The sequence below is a fragment of the Urocampus carinirostris genome, chromosome 14 (assembly GCF_059441175.1).
Source record: "Urocampus carinirostris isolate Australia breed hairy pipefish chromosome 14, RoL_Ucar_1.0, whole genome shotgun sequence".
In the NCBI taxonomy this organism is placed as follows: domain Eukaryota; kingdom Metazoa; phylum Chordata; class Actinopteri; order Syngnathiformes; family Syngnathidae; genus Urocampus; species Urocampus carinirostris.
In genome coordinates this window covers 26578613-26592311 of record NC_142362.1, presented here as the reverse complement: position 1 = coordinate 26592311, position 13699 = coordinate 26578613, and the positions used below count along the sequence as shown (strand labels likewise).

The 13699-nt window shown below is 37.6% G+C and overlaps 1 protein-coding gene across 2 annotated transcripts in view; it reads left to right on the top strand.

Annotated features, from left to right (window-relative positions):
• The window catches only part of fgf14 (fibroblast growth factor 14), a 158879-nt gene that overhangs the window by 101784 nt on the left and 43396 nt on the right, over positions 1 to 13699 (top strand). For both annotated transcript variants that reach the window (XM_088352138.1, XM_088352139.1), the window contains exon 2: positions 10611 to 10721. In XM_088352138.1, coding sequence (XP_088208264.1) covers positions 10611 to 10721 — 111 coding nt within the window. The remainder of the gene's footprint in view (positions 1 to 10610; positions 10722 to 13699) is intronic.

Below are 13699 nucleotides of genomic sequence, written 5' to 3'. Positions count from 1 at the left end.
TAATGATACAGGAGGTTAACAATCTTCCAGATTTCGGGGAGGATTAGCCACATGCAAATCCGATTACACTCGCCGCGCGACTGAAAATTCACTGCTGTAATGCTGTGGCTCAATTAAGGCCAGAGATAAATAGATTATGATACATACATGCTAGGAGCATTAGATTAGTCTTTGCAGTACAAGCTTCCTTCCTGGTCCGAATACAGACAGAAGAAGCATTACAGATCCGTTTACGTCCCACATTAGTTTATCACAATAAAAATGGTAAGCACTCTCCAGACTGTCTGACAGACAATGTTAAGTGGTCTTGTTAGCAACTGACTTATGAGCCTTCAAAACAAAACAAGAAGCCTGAGGATTTTAGAATGAATTTAGATGGATAGATAGATAGATAGATAGATAGATAGATAGATAGATAGATAGATAGATAGATAGATAGATAGATGGATAGATGTGTCTCCTTTTTGATTGTGCTGTTGTTACACTTCTTCCAATGCCTTTGAGTTTTCAATTTAGCTCCTGTATGGAACCAAGCAGTTCCACATACGTTTGACTTTTGAGGGCTTAGTAATATGTCTGGTCTTGAATATCATAAGTCTCCAATTTAGTTTAGCCCTCTGCTTTGGCTATCCAGCCTTGACTGTCCTTGGCTAGCCTCCGCTATACCCATGTTTGTTACAAGCTGCAGGCATAGTTGTGAGTGAAATGACAATTTTATTTCCATTTTAATATTCATTGATTATTGTTCGGAGTGAGAAACCAGTTGGTTTAGACTTTGCTCTTACGTAAAATGACCCAAATAGCTTTGATCAAGGGTTAAATATATATTTGATGTGTTTGGTTTTCCATCCCTGTTGATTATAAACAGATGTTTTTTCCATTATTTTCTCTAACCGAGCAACATATTATTTTGTAAAAATAGTCCTAAAAACATGGCATTTTACATGGCTGAGATTCAATGTTTGAACATCATTACTTTAGTTTTCTTGGGTGGATGTATTCATGGATGGATTTGTAGAGGACTGAAATGGTAAAAGTGAACATTACATGATAGATTAAGGCTCTACAGATGGTGTCATTGGGAAACTGGCTTCAAGCATTACTCATTTAATGATAAATGATATGTACCATCACCTAGTTTATCCAAAATGTATTTCACAGGGGTCCTACGGAGGCATTTGGTTTGGCCATATAAGCTTCTTATTAAGTTATTTTTGGGGTATTGGAGAGAACTGTACTTAGTCACAGGGTTTGACTAAAGTAGTGTCATGTGTGCCTGCTGTGTTAACACGCATTGGGGCTGCCAAAAACATATTACTTATACAGGAGTCAAATCAAATTTTCTTTTACAGCCCTTAATCACAAAAGACTCTCAAGGGGCTGCACAATCCCGCAAATAAGATCTTAACAACATCACCTCTTTGCAAATCTTTATTACCTTCACTACATTATATGACAGAGATGGCGCTTTCGACAATTTCAATCCATTACAATTGGATTGTCAGGTTTGGTTTTGGTATACCCTATACCTTACAGAATCATATAAAGTTGGATGCCTTAAAATCTAGAAATTATTAATGTTACTTTAGCAAAACAAAAGTAACAAATTATTGCAAATTATTTTCTAGCATGAACTGCCCGCTTAATTTCACACCACAGCATCTCAATTGGATTTAAATCCAGACTTCGACTTGGCCACTTCAGGACTTTCATTTTTCTCCCCCCCAGCCATTCAACGATGGTCATGCTGGTGTGTTTTGGATCGTTGTCCTGCAGCATCCAAGAGCCCTTGAGTTTAAGGGCATGAACTGATGGCCAGATGTTCTCTCTCAGGATTTTCTGGTCAACACCAGAATTCATTATTAACCACAGCAAGTTGTCCTGGTTCTGAGGCAGCAAAGCAGCTTTAGCATGCTGGATGGTCTCCCTTGCGGCTTCTCACAAACCTTGACCAAGCCTTTTTCTGGTACTTTTTAGAAAGAGCTTTCCTATTGTCACTTAGCCATAAAGGGCATATATATTCATGCTACTTCTAATGCTTGTATCACGCACAAATTGTCAAACCTTAACTGTGTATGCCATCCAATGTGATAACAGCCTTCTTCAATGATTAGCTTTCCCTTTGTTTGGACCAAAAGTTCAGACGGACAGCAAGGTCTTGTTAGGTTTGCAGTGGTTTTACAATATGACAAAAGTTCTTGGGGGGCAATTACTTTGGCTAGGCACTGTACATTCAAACCAAAAGTTGCATTAAGGTCAACTAGCTTAACGCGCCATGTTCCTGTATAAATCATCCAATACTTCATCCGCCCCTGGGCAATGTGTGGCAGTTCTCAGTTCACACACACATGCAGAGTGAACAAAACAAGAACTATCAAAGGGAAATGTTTTAATGCTCCATGCTAATCTGAACAAAAATGCCCGCGACTCAATCATATCTTTTGTCCGTGTTGTCGTATTTTGGGATGTGTACAAAGCGACTCACTGATAACTCATTTTGGATAAGGACAGAAATAAGGGCAGACTAGATACAAAGTGTGATAGATGACGTGCTGATTTATTTTCAATTCCTGGAGGTGCCCTTTCTTAGGCTATAATCGTAATGAAGGAGGAAGTATTGTTGAAACCCAGTGAAAATGTTAAGCCCAGAAAGCCTAAATTTGTCAAAAACTGTATTTCCGCACTATAACTTCCACCAAATTATAGAGTTTGCATGATCTCCCTGTGTTTGCATGTGTTTCTTGCGGGCACTCTGGTTTCTTCCTTCATTCCAAAATCATGCATGCCAGGTTAATTTTCTGGTTCAAATTGTGCCTCAGTGTGAATGAGTGAGTGATTTGTCTGTCTCTGCTCTCGTTGTGACTGGCTGGCAAGCAGTTCAGGGTGTCCCCTGGCCACTGCCCTAAGATGCCTGGGATGGGCTCTATTCCCTAAGTGACCATTGTGAGGATACGCGACACAGAAAATGGACGGATGAATGGATTGATGGATGAATGGAAAACCATGCGGTTTGGAAAATGACAAAAATATCACAAACACTCATTTAAAAATGTGATTTAAGGATTACAGATTCTCTATTTCTTTTTTTAATTTTCTTTGAAAATGTTAACCTAAACATGTGAACTTCACTGTGGGATTTCATATCTGTTCGAGTAAGGAGTTAAAGCTTATTCAAACTTCTTTTAAAACATTGGGTATTTTTCATATTTTTCCTTTTATTTTAGGTAAAATCACATCGGGATGGGTTCTCTGGGTTATAATGGTAGTTAGCAAACACAGCTTTGGAAATGGCGCTTAACATTGCCAACATCTAGTGGACATATTAAAAACTCGAATTGATTGTTTGATGTGCATAATTATCTTGGGCAGGGGTGTCAAACTCATTTTTACCTTACCAATGTGTGCCCTGCGACTGGATGGCACCCAGTTCAGGGTGTCCCCCTGCCCACTGCCCGAAGATGGCTGGGATGGGCACCAGCACCCCTGCAACCTTATTGAGGATAAGCGGTGCAAATAATGGATGGAGGGATGATTATAAGCACAGTAATGTAAAACAAACAGTAATCATTGAAATGAAATGAAATGAAATGATCTGAGGCGTGTTCAGGAGAGTGATCAGACATGTAGTCTCTTGATAATCGCTTGCCGCGCACTGCTGAACGTTTTGTAATCGCTCACTGTGATTGCCTTACTGATCCAAAATGGCCGACGACAGTACAATGGATTTCGTTCTACAGCTTGCTTTGAGCGAGTTGGCTGATATGAGCGACAGTTCGCATATTGACACAGTTAAGGTTATCCTAAACGCAGTGGAAGGGAGTGCATCTAACAGTCAAGAAGAGGCTTTGGGGACTGGCCGCATCACAAACTATGTGGAGGACATTGTCCCGACCTACAGTGACCCACTCTTTCGTGCTCACTTCAGTTTATCAAGATCGTCGATTCAGGTAGATCTAACGTACACATGTAATAGTGCCTTTATTCGAAAGCTTCAAATAGCGATCAGATCTTTAATGGCCTGATTTGGGTTTCCATTGCGAGGATTTAATAGTTGCCTATAATGTTTTATGCTAAAGAAACAGCCTAAGGAATGATGTCAAGCATATAATTTCCCTTCAAAGGTATAAGCCTTTTGTATAGGGTCAAACAAATCATGTAAACATATTTCATTAATGTATTAATTCTTGAACAATCAAATTTGCACCCTTATCTCTTCAAAATATACACTTTGGGAAATGTGGACCACTGTTATTTTAAAAATGTATGGTGATTATTTACCCGTTGATAATTTATAATTTATCCATTTTTGTCAAGAATTGAGAGAGTGAAGTTTATTTTATTTGAGACACAATGTATTTCATATGTATTGTTCCAATGTTGTTTTTAATGCTGACATTTTGAACATTACAGAAGTTGTTAGAAGTTATTGGACCCTTCACTGAAGTCAGGACCATGTCACTGGAGAAGAGAACTTTGGCCTGTATATGGTATTTAAGTAATACAGAAACATTCCGCAGTGTTGCCGACAGATTTGGGCTCAGTAAGGGATCCTTACACTACTATTTGATGAATTTTTCTAGAACAATTACAAAAAATGACATCTTGAAAACTTTTATCAAGTGGCCACGTCACACAAAGGAGGATTTGGAGCCCATAGCTACAAGAAATGCAGCACGGAATGGCTTTCCAGGAGCCATTGGATTTATTGATGGTACTTACATCCCCATACCTGGACCTAAGAGCTTTCGAGACTCCTATATTTGTAGGAAGGGTTATCCTGCCTTCCATCTCCAGTGTGTTTGCGACAGTAGTTTAAGTTTCCTGGATGTGTACTGTGCCTATCCTGGATCTGTGCATGATGCACGGGTATTCAGAAACAGCTACTTGGCAATGAAGTTGGAGCGTGATCCCTTACCTCCGGAATACCATCTATTGGGAGATTCTGCTTATGGCCTCTCAACATCTTTGATAGTGCCATATAGAGACAATGGTCACTTGACAAGTGAGGAAAAAACCTTCAATTTCAAACACAGCTCAACCCGTGTTGATATTGAAAGATGTTTTGCCGTTCTTAAGGGTAAATTTAGAAAACTGAAGTATCTCGACATGAGAAATGTTAGAGACATTCCACAAGTTGTCATCACATGTTGCGTACTACACAATTTCATCCTTAAGTATGAAAATGTTGAGCTGGACCAGGAAATTGAGGAATGTGCCCCAGAGGAAGAAATGCCAAGTGCATGTTGTGTTCAAAACAAACACCAAGACAAACATGCCCTTGATAAGAGAGATCACATCAAGTTTCTTTTAGCATGAATTTTCTTGGTGTCATGAACTGTCTGGATATCTTGTAATAAATATGAAGAGTAATAAGAATTTGTGGCATCATTTGTATTTGTAGAATTGTGCTAAAACAGTTTAACACCAGCGCTTGTCATCATATGTTCAAGAAATATTTCAAGAAATGGCCACATGATAGGTTGCACAACTACCCTTGAGGCTAATTTAGCAGTCTGTTAAATACGCTGCTGATTGAAAGCTGTTTTGATACCAACTACAACAAATGAGGATACATCATTTCTATTGTTGATATTTACTTCAGCACTCTAAGAGTTCATTAGATGAGTCTGACAGTTACATAGACACCGAAAGTAAAAGATCTTCTTTATTCAGTTATAAAATCCGGCTTGTATTGTTTATGGGCAACCTGACTCAAAAGGTGCGGGTCCGAATCCTGCATGGGACTCGTCCCTGGCAGTAAAAAAATTATTACTCTTAATACTCTGTTGCATTTGTTCACTATCTAAATGGCATTATTTCAAAGACGTAGATCAAGTACTAAAACAAGTGTTCACATTGAAGGAATGGCCACTGGTGGAAGAAAGACAATAACTGGTTATGAATTATCAAATTCAAGGTTTAATAACATCAATAACAGAGAACTGAACATGTTATTACACTTATATTGTTATTCTTGTTTAACATTACTGAACATGGATTTGAATATTGAAATAAGATCTGATTCTCATTATTGTCGTAATGCATATTAAAGCCAACAAATTTTATCAACTGAAATTCAGTGTAATCAATTCTACATCCTTGAGAAACGAAATTTAATATGAAAAACTGTTAAAACATTTACAAATTACTGAAACACTTATTGAGCTAAGTATTTACATAGAAGTATAGTTTGTATACCGTACTCAACCTAATAAACAACCCATATAAATTCCCGAAATTCAAAAGAAACCAATTGTGTTCAGTTAAGTAGATTGGGGTATTTATTTTCTATTAGATTTCTCTTTGATGGCCTCCAAAATTCCCTCCAGGGCAGTAACCTTTCTTCTATCGATGGCCATTCTGTCCTCGTGCTGATTTATTAAATCTTGTCGTAACTGTACAAGGATGTCATCATTTCCATTTCTCTTCCTCTTCCTCTGTGGGGTTTGATAAAGAACTGGTGTTGCCTGTGGTGTAGAAGGTGGTACATCAGGGAGAGCAGTAGGAGATGAAGGACTGTTTGGTAGAGGTGACAAGGATTCCTCTCTCTGCTGCTCCATACTGCCACAGGCAGCTGAAATATATAATCATTATGAGATTCCTTAGTTTTTCCTCTTTACAAATAACAAATAGTTGACATAAAAAGATATCAGCTTGCTGATTTGCAACCCATATGGTAATTATAATCCTAGTTCCTAATAATCAGAAAAACGGGGAAATAAAAAAACATATACACACTGTCTACATTTAATGAAGACACAAATTTTGTGTGCGAGATGTCAATGTGTATCAGTGTTGAGTGTATCATTATGAATCAGTGTTTATTATGAGTGAAAATAGACTAAAAGGGGTCATACCTGTCTTGCATTGTTCACAAACATTACCAGGCAATGTAAGACGATATATTACATCGCCAACAGCACTCGTCAGGGTGAGATCCTCCATCTTCTGCACTGTCGACGCCATGTTGGAAATCAAAGTAAGCGGTCTTTCTCCCGTGATTACTCGGGCACGCGAGCGCTCAATAATCACTGGCCGTTCAGAAGCTAGCGATAGCTCGCGATAGCAATCACTCACTCTCCTGAACACGCCTCTGCATTCATATAGCGCTTTTCAAGTCAAGACTTCCCAAAGCGCTTTACAGTTTGCTTCACATTTCCCAATAGCGGCCCTGCAGGCATGTAAGGCGCTAACCTGCTTATTGGGGGTATTAGGGGTTCAGTGTCTTACCCAAGGACACTTCGATATGTAACACCGAGGAGCCGGGATTCGAACTGCGATCTCTTGATCCCAAGACGAGCGCTCTACCTCCTGAGCCACTGCCGCCACCATCTTTACAAAAGCATGTGCCATTAGTTTCTAAATCCGGGAAGAGTTATTTATTTTATGCAACTATACTACTCTGGGAAGTGGTCCAAACCTAAGACAAGTCAAAAGTGGATGGATGTATATTATATCTGTGAGGACTCGGAAGGAAGAGGGGTGGTTTTGACCAACTCCGCTCATATCCACACAGGCACACAATAGAATATTCATCATCATCTGGTTGCTAGTTAAAATATTGGAATTCAAAGTAATGTGGATTGATAGACATTTGCCCATTTTTTATGTTTGTATTTGTTTTTTGTTTTTACAGTATTTATCAAAAACATTATTATTATTTTGTCAATTAGATTTATATTTTTAATGCACATTTTTGTTTTTTTCAGTGTATCACTCCACCCCCTTTTTTAAACTTAATGCATTGTGGAAGTTAATGAATAAATCAAACACCAAAATGATTTAGCAAAATTATTTTGAAATATTAATACTTTTTATTGTTTATGTTCTCACATTTTGAATTTGAGTTTTGACTGTGTATTTTCATCTTTTACACATTATTTGGGGTATTTTTTAAATCTATATTGTAGTGTTACGTTGCTGCGCACTATTACTGTATTTAAAATAGATTCACCAAGTGTAATGCTTGATTTGATTTGACTTATATTTAAGTTGCATCCATGCTTCAAAATAAAAATCTTTCAGTCAAAATTTGGTGGTAATGTTCGATTGGCAAGGTCACTTTGACCTTCAAGCATTTTTTCGAAAGAATGGCAAACAACCTAGAGGTGTGTTTCAACCATATTCTTCTTTTTCCGTGTGTCTGATGTTGCGTTTATTTATTTGAGCTGGTGATGGAAGAGTGATGCATATTTTTAATTTAATTTGAGTATTCGGACCTTGTAGCCATGGGAACGGTTCTGATCCATCTCAGGGATGGCACAGGTCGCGTTATATCAGGCGGGTGAGCACCGGCAAAAAGCTGAGAGCTGAAACAGAAGCTTGTTGGCATTCTCAGTCTTTTGCTCGCTTGCGAGACTCCTGTTGCTGCTGCAGACCTTGTTCACTTTTTTATTTTGGTCTGAACGATCAACAGTATGTGGCGCAATTGCAGCAAAATAAAAAACGGAGCGACACTGAGACTCAGATGTCCCCTATTATTTATTTGTTAATCACATAATGGAAATGCATTTTCAAATACATTCACAAGGTTTACGATTCAAATTTTGGAGCTAGCTTAAAGATTTTGCAAAGATTGACCTTGAAAACTGTCACAGAATATCGCCTACACAGGGTTCATATGAGTGCTTGAAGTCCTTGAACAGGCTTGAATTTTAATATTGTGTTTTCAAAAATTGAACACTGCTTGACTTTTAGGTTAAATGCTTGACATTGTTGTCATGATTCTCAACAAGTTTGCTTAAAAACGACACCGACACTGCTCTCTGGTGGTTCGGCTTTACTATTGCATTGCATTATCGGCAGCTTGCATTAGTTTTTGTACAGCATTGCCTCCTATGCGTCATGCTCTAGAGTTCAGGTGCATGCTCCACCTAAACAGAGAACTATTTAATGTGTATTAGTGCAAGAATTACATACAATTATAGACATTAATTATGGGCCATGCAAAAAAGTAAGGTAGCCTTTTCCAAATGTAAATTGTAATGAGAAGAACGTCCTGCAACCAAAAATGGATTACATTTGTCAATTTATCCTAACACCTAATTCTGAGAGATTTGTCTAAAAAATATTTACACACATATTGTACAGATCCACACACATATTCACGATTTACTCAAGATCTAAAAATCATATGTTTTGAGAAATGCACACGCAAGGTTAAAAATCGCGAATGTAAATCGAATATACACCTGTGCAAAATACATGATTCACACAGGATTTCTTATTTCAATTTTACTGGAGAAATTGGAAAATTGGCTTTCAAAGGCCATATAAAGTGCTTGAATTTGGCCATGAAAAACATTTCTAATATTTCTATGTGCACAGTATACATTTTTGTACTTGCTGAAAGGTAGACCCTCTCTCCTTTTCTCACCTTATCTCACGTTAAGGTTTCCCGACTGTTCCAATGTCATCAGCCAACAGATCAGCAACAGAAAATGCCTTAGGCTTTACAATGACATCCCTCACACATGTGCCCATGCACATATTATTTAAGGTTAACACTTATGTAAAGTTCACATCCTTTGTTGGCATCCTGTGCAATAAGAATCATATTGATTTAATATGACTCACCACGACTTGCTCAAATGTGCGTACACAGCAAGTAATAACAACAGATACAATCAAAAACCATACTCCCATATCTAATATTCCATATCGTCTTTGAGTTTTATTAAATGTTTTTTTAAGCATGCCTCATTCCTGTCTAATTTAAGCTTTATCCTGGTAAAACATATAGTGGTAAGTTCCTCTTCAATGCCATACGTAGAAATAAATACATAAATCAATAAATAGATATGCTGTGTAAATGAATGAGCACATAAATTAATCACCAAATACCTGAAAATGAGACATGAATTCTATTTGTCTCTTATGCAGAAATTTATTTTGTCATTAACTTATTTCGGGATTCATTTTGTCACAGTATTTTGAGTAAATGTTATTGGTTTTATGTCATAAATCAACACTATATAGGATTTCAAATGTTTCAATAGTATCGAATGTCAAATTTCATCACCGTTATCATCCTGCAGAATTTATCGTGACAGGCCCAAACAGAAAGATGACTTTTCATTACACTCTGATATGTATAAAGTGTACTAGACACTCAATATAACGACAGAAGACAATAATGGATTTTGAACTTGCAAGGAGAACAGGAGAGGACCCAAACATCCAATAAGAAAATCCAAACTGTTCTAAAAACCCTCCACTGAGGTATTTATTTTCATTAAATCTCCTAGGTCACAAAAGCAGATCTGACCTAAAGGGTGATGAAATCAAATAACAGCAACATAAAAAATAACAATAGTAGAAATAATAGTCAAAATGAGAACAAAACTGGTGGTCAATATTAAAAATAGAATAATACTATCACAAAACAAATGACAAAATATGTGACAAAATACACGCTGAACAATTATATGGCATATATTTTTGGTATTTATCTATTTCTAATGTATTTCTACATGAGGTATGATTCGTCCACAATGCCGTTCTTAATGCAGTGCACATATTTTGCTCACAAAGACTGTGGCAGTCCTTTGTGGAAACATGTCACGTACTTGTAGTATGAGTTAATGTTTTCCGTTTTTACCTCTCTGCAGATCCCCAGCTCAAGGGTATAGTGACCAGGTTATATTGCAGACAGGGCTACTACTTGCAAATGAATCCCGATGGCTCTCTCGATGGCACCAAGGACGACAGCAGTAATTCCTGTGAGTAGTTGGCTCATTCTCTCGAAGTCTTGGTGCGTTTCAGTCTTATGAAGCATCATTTCTTAAAACTGTATTCTTAAAAAGAAATGGAAGTATTTTTGTTGAGGTGTTCATATTCTATGTATCACTGAGGTTGTACAGAACAAATGAGTTCAAACTGGTGTTCAAAAATGTGGTCATTGTTTTACTTTGTACTCAAGAATATTTTAAATGACGCAAAATCTAAAACTAAGGTATTTGAAAAATTCTTGCTGTAAGTAATTAAAACATAGTAAAATAAATGTTCAGTTGAAGCCTTAATCGTAACTAGTTGATGGTCTTGTACAGCTATTGTAAAATCAAAAACCGGTGTGTTCAGATGACAATGAAAGTTCGAGAACAAGAAATTAAACAGACACAAGAAACAAATTTTTCTACATGGAAAAAAGCAAAATTATTTGTGCTTCAGAGAGGTTAAATAAAGTATTCCAGATGACCAATCTAGAAATGACAGGAAGCCACACACTTTTGATTTGGCACTTGCTGCTCTGCACACTTGATGAGTTGTTGATTTTACAAACTGGCACGGCATAGCACCAGGCAATGCCAAGGAATACCCCAATTACTGTCAGATTCTTTGGTCAAAAACCCTCTTGGGACATGTGAAACATAATGTAGAAGCACATATCAGTATAATTAAATGGTTGCTTTTTATCTGGTTTGTCAAAAAAAAGCCAGGCAGTGAGGCAAGTGTCCAAAACACCAGAGGCAAACTAGAGTTACCAAATAGACAGGCAATACGTTCAGAGACCCATTGGGTTCAATCAGCAAAGTTGACAGTCCAGAAGCTCTTCAGGCCGTATTTGTAGTTTGGGAGGTCATTCAGGGACTCTTGATAGACGAGAGCGCTGTGATAGGGTTGCTTGGTAGATGACAAAGGGAAGCGAATGAGTCGTGATAGGAGGAATAATGGCTGGCTTTTTAAGAGAAGTGACAACAGCTGTCAGAGGAAAATATCACCATGAAGTGAGAGACCAAATAATGTAACGTCAAGCGAGACAAAAGGGACATACAGAGAAGCAAAACTCAGTGCAGGATTGTTACTTTTATTATTTTGCCTGAATAAAGTAATTCGTTTGTTGTGCCTAGCATTGACTTTGCCACCGCATTCTGATTTTAGTGACAATTTTGGAGTGCTAGCAGATAAGAAATATTCCTCCATTTTTATACATCTAATGAAAATGAAATGAAATGATCTGCATTTATATAGCGCTTTTCAAGTCAATGACTTCCCAAAGCGCTTTACAATGTGCTCCACATTTTCCCAATAGCGGCCTTGCAGTCATGTAAGGCGCTAACCTGCTTATTGGGGGTATTAGGGGTTCAGTGTCTTACCCAAGGACACTTCAACATGTAACACGGACGAGCCGGGATTCAAACTTGGATCCCTTGTTCCCAAGATGAGCGCTCTACCTCCTGAGCTACTGCCGCCCCAACCATCTCATGGCAATTTGCCAATTGTGGATGTGTCATAATGGAAAAGGCTCAAGTAACAACTGATTTTGACTCAGCATCAGAAAACAGATTATTTATTAGTCATTATAGAATTACTAAGAAACTCAAGAGAAAGCTGACATGGGTAAAAAAGTGTTACATTTTGCTGCCATTCCAACATTCCATGAATGCAATTCCCTCATTTAAACTTGTGCATCAACAGAACATCGTAAAAGAAAAAAATACGATTGACATTCTTTTAAGTCCTCCATAATTTACTATTTCTTGTCGCGGGTATTTGCCTTGACAAAATAATACTGAGAAGGATAAAAGAACAGAGGGTCAAATACACTCCTTAACAGTAGACAGCAATAATTTACTGCTTGATCTATTCTTCCTGTTAATTCAATCGCCGTCTTTGAGAGGAAACACATTTTATTTTATTGCTATTTTGTGGGTTGTATTTATTTATTTATTTTGCCCACAAACATTGTCCCCAATAAAGTTCGTGATAAGGGAAAGGACAAGTGAAAACAAGTGACAAAGACGATTGAGTTGAAGGCAGAAATGATTGTGAAATACGGACATTGTGTACAAGGGTCTACCATTGAGCTATATAAAGGTACATTAACTGTTTTAAATATGTTATATTTTTAGCTTTTTACCAGTACCTATGTTTTTAATCAACTGCATAATTAAATGATTATTGATGTTTAGGTACACGCTTTACTAATATATTCACTTTCTTTCAGTATGGGGCTATTTTAAAGCAGTTTTAGGAGGTGGTTTACATGTGATGTAGGCTCATATGTAAGTATACATTGTACTTAAAATCGTTTTAGTTTTGCTGGACAATTTTGTTTTTTTTTAAAAAAAAGGTGAATCTATATTACTATATCTGCTTTAAACTGCACAATCCTTTCATTTGAAAAGTGGAACTATTTTGCTTGATGTAGCGGGCAGATTAAGATTTGGGTGGAACAGTGGGTCCTGAAGTTAGACCAGTTGAGAACCAGTGGTCTAGTGAACCAAATTGAAGATACTGAAGCGCAAATATATTCCGATATGATCCGATAAATTGGTAATGTTTTGCTATGCCTCTTAAAAAATTATGTGAGGGAGTGTTTCTGGTAAGAGTGGGTTTGAGTCAAGGGTGTTTGATGTCTCCTAGGCTGTTCAGTTTGTACATGGATTGGTGCATGAGGTGCGTCTAAGAGCAGTAGGAGCAGGTATAGTGTGTGAGGGTGGGTTGCATCTAAGTCAGCTGTTCTTTTGCAGATGACAGTGCTTTGTTGGTGGAGTTTGATAGAGTGTGTAAGAGAAGGAAGGTTAAGCTGAATGCAGACAAGAGTAAGGTAATGAGGTGTTTTAGAAGTGGCGAGGTAGGTGGTTTTGAGATTCTGTTGACTGGTGTAAAGGTGCAGGAGGTAGATGCTTTTAAGTGTCTGGGCGTGTATGTCGGAGCATGTGGTTGTTTGGAGGAAGATGTGAAGAAGAGGCTGGGT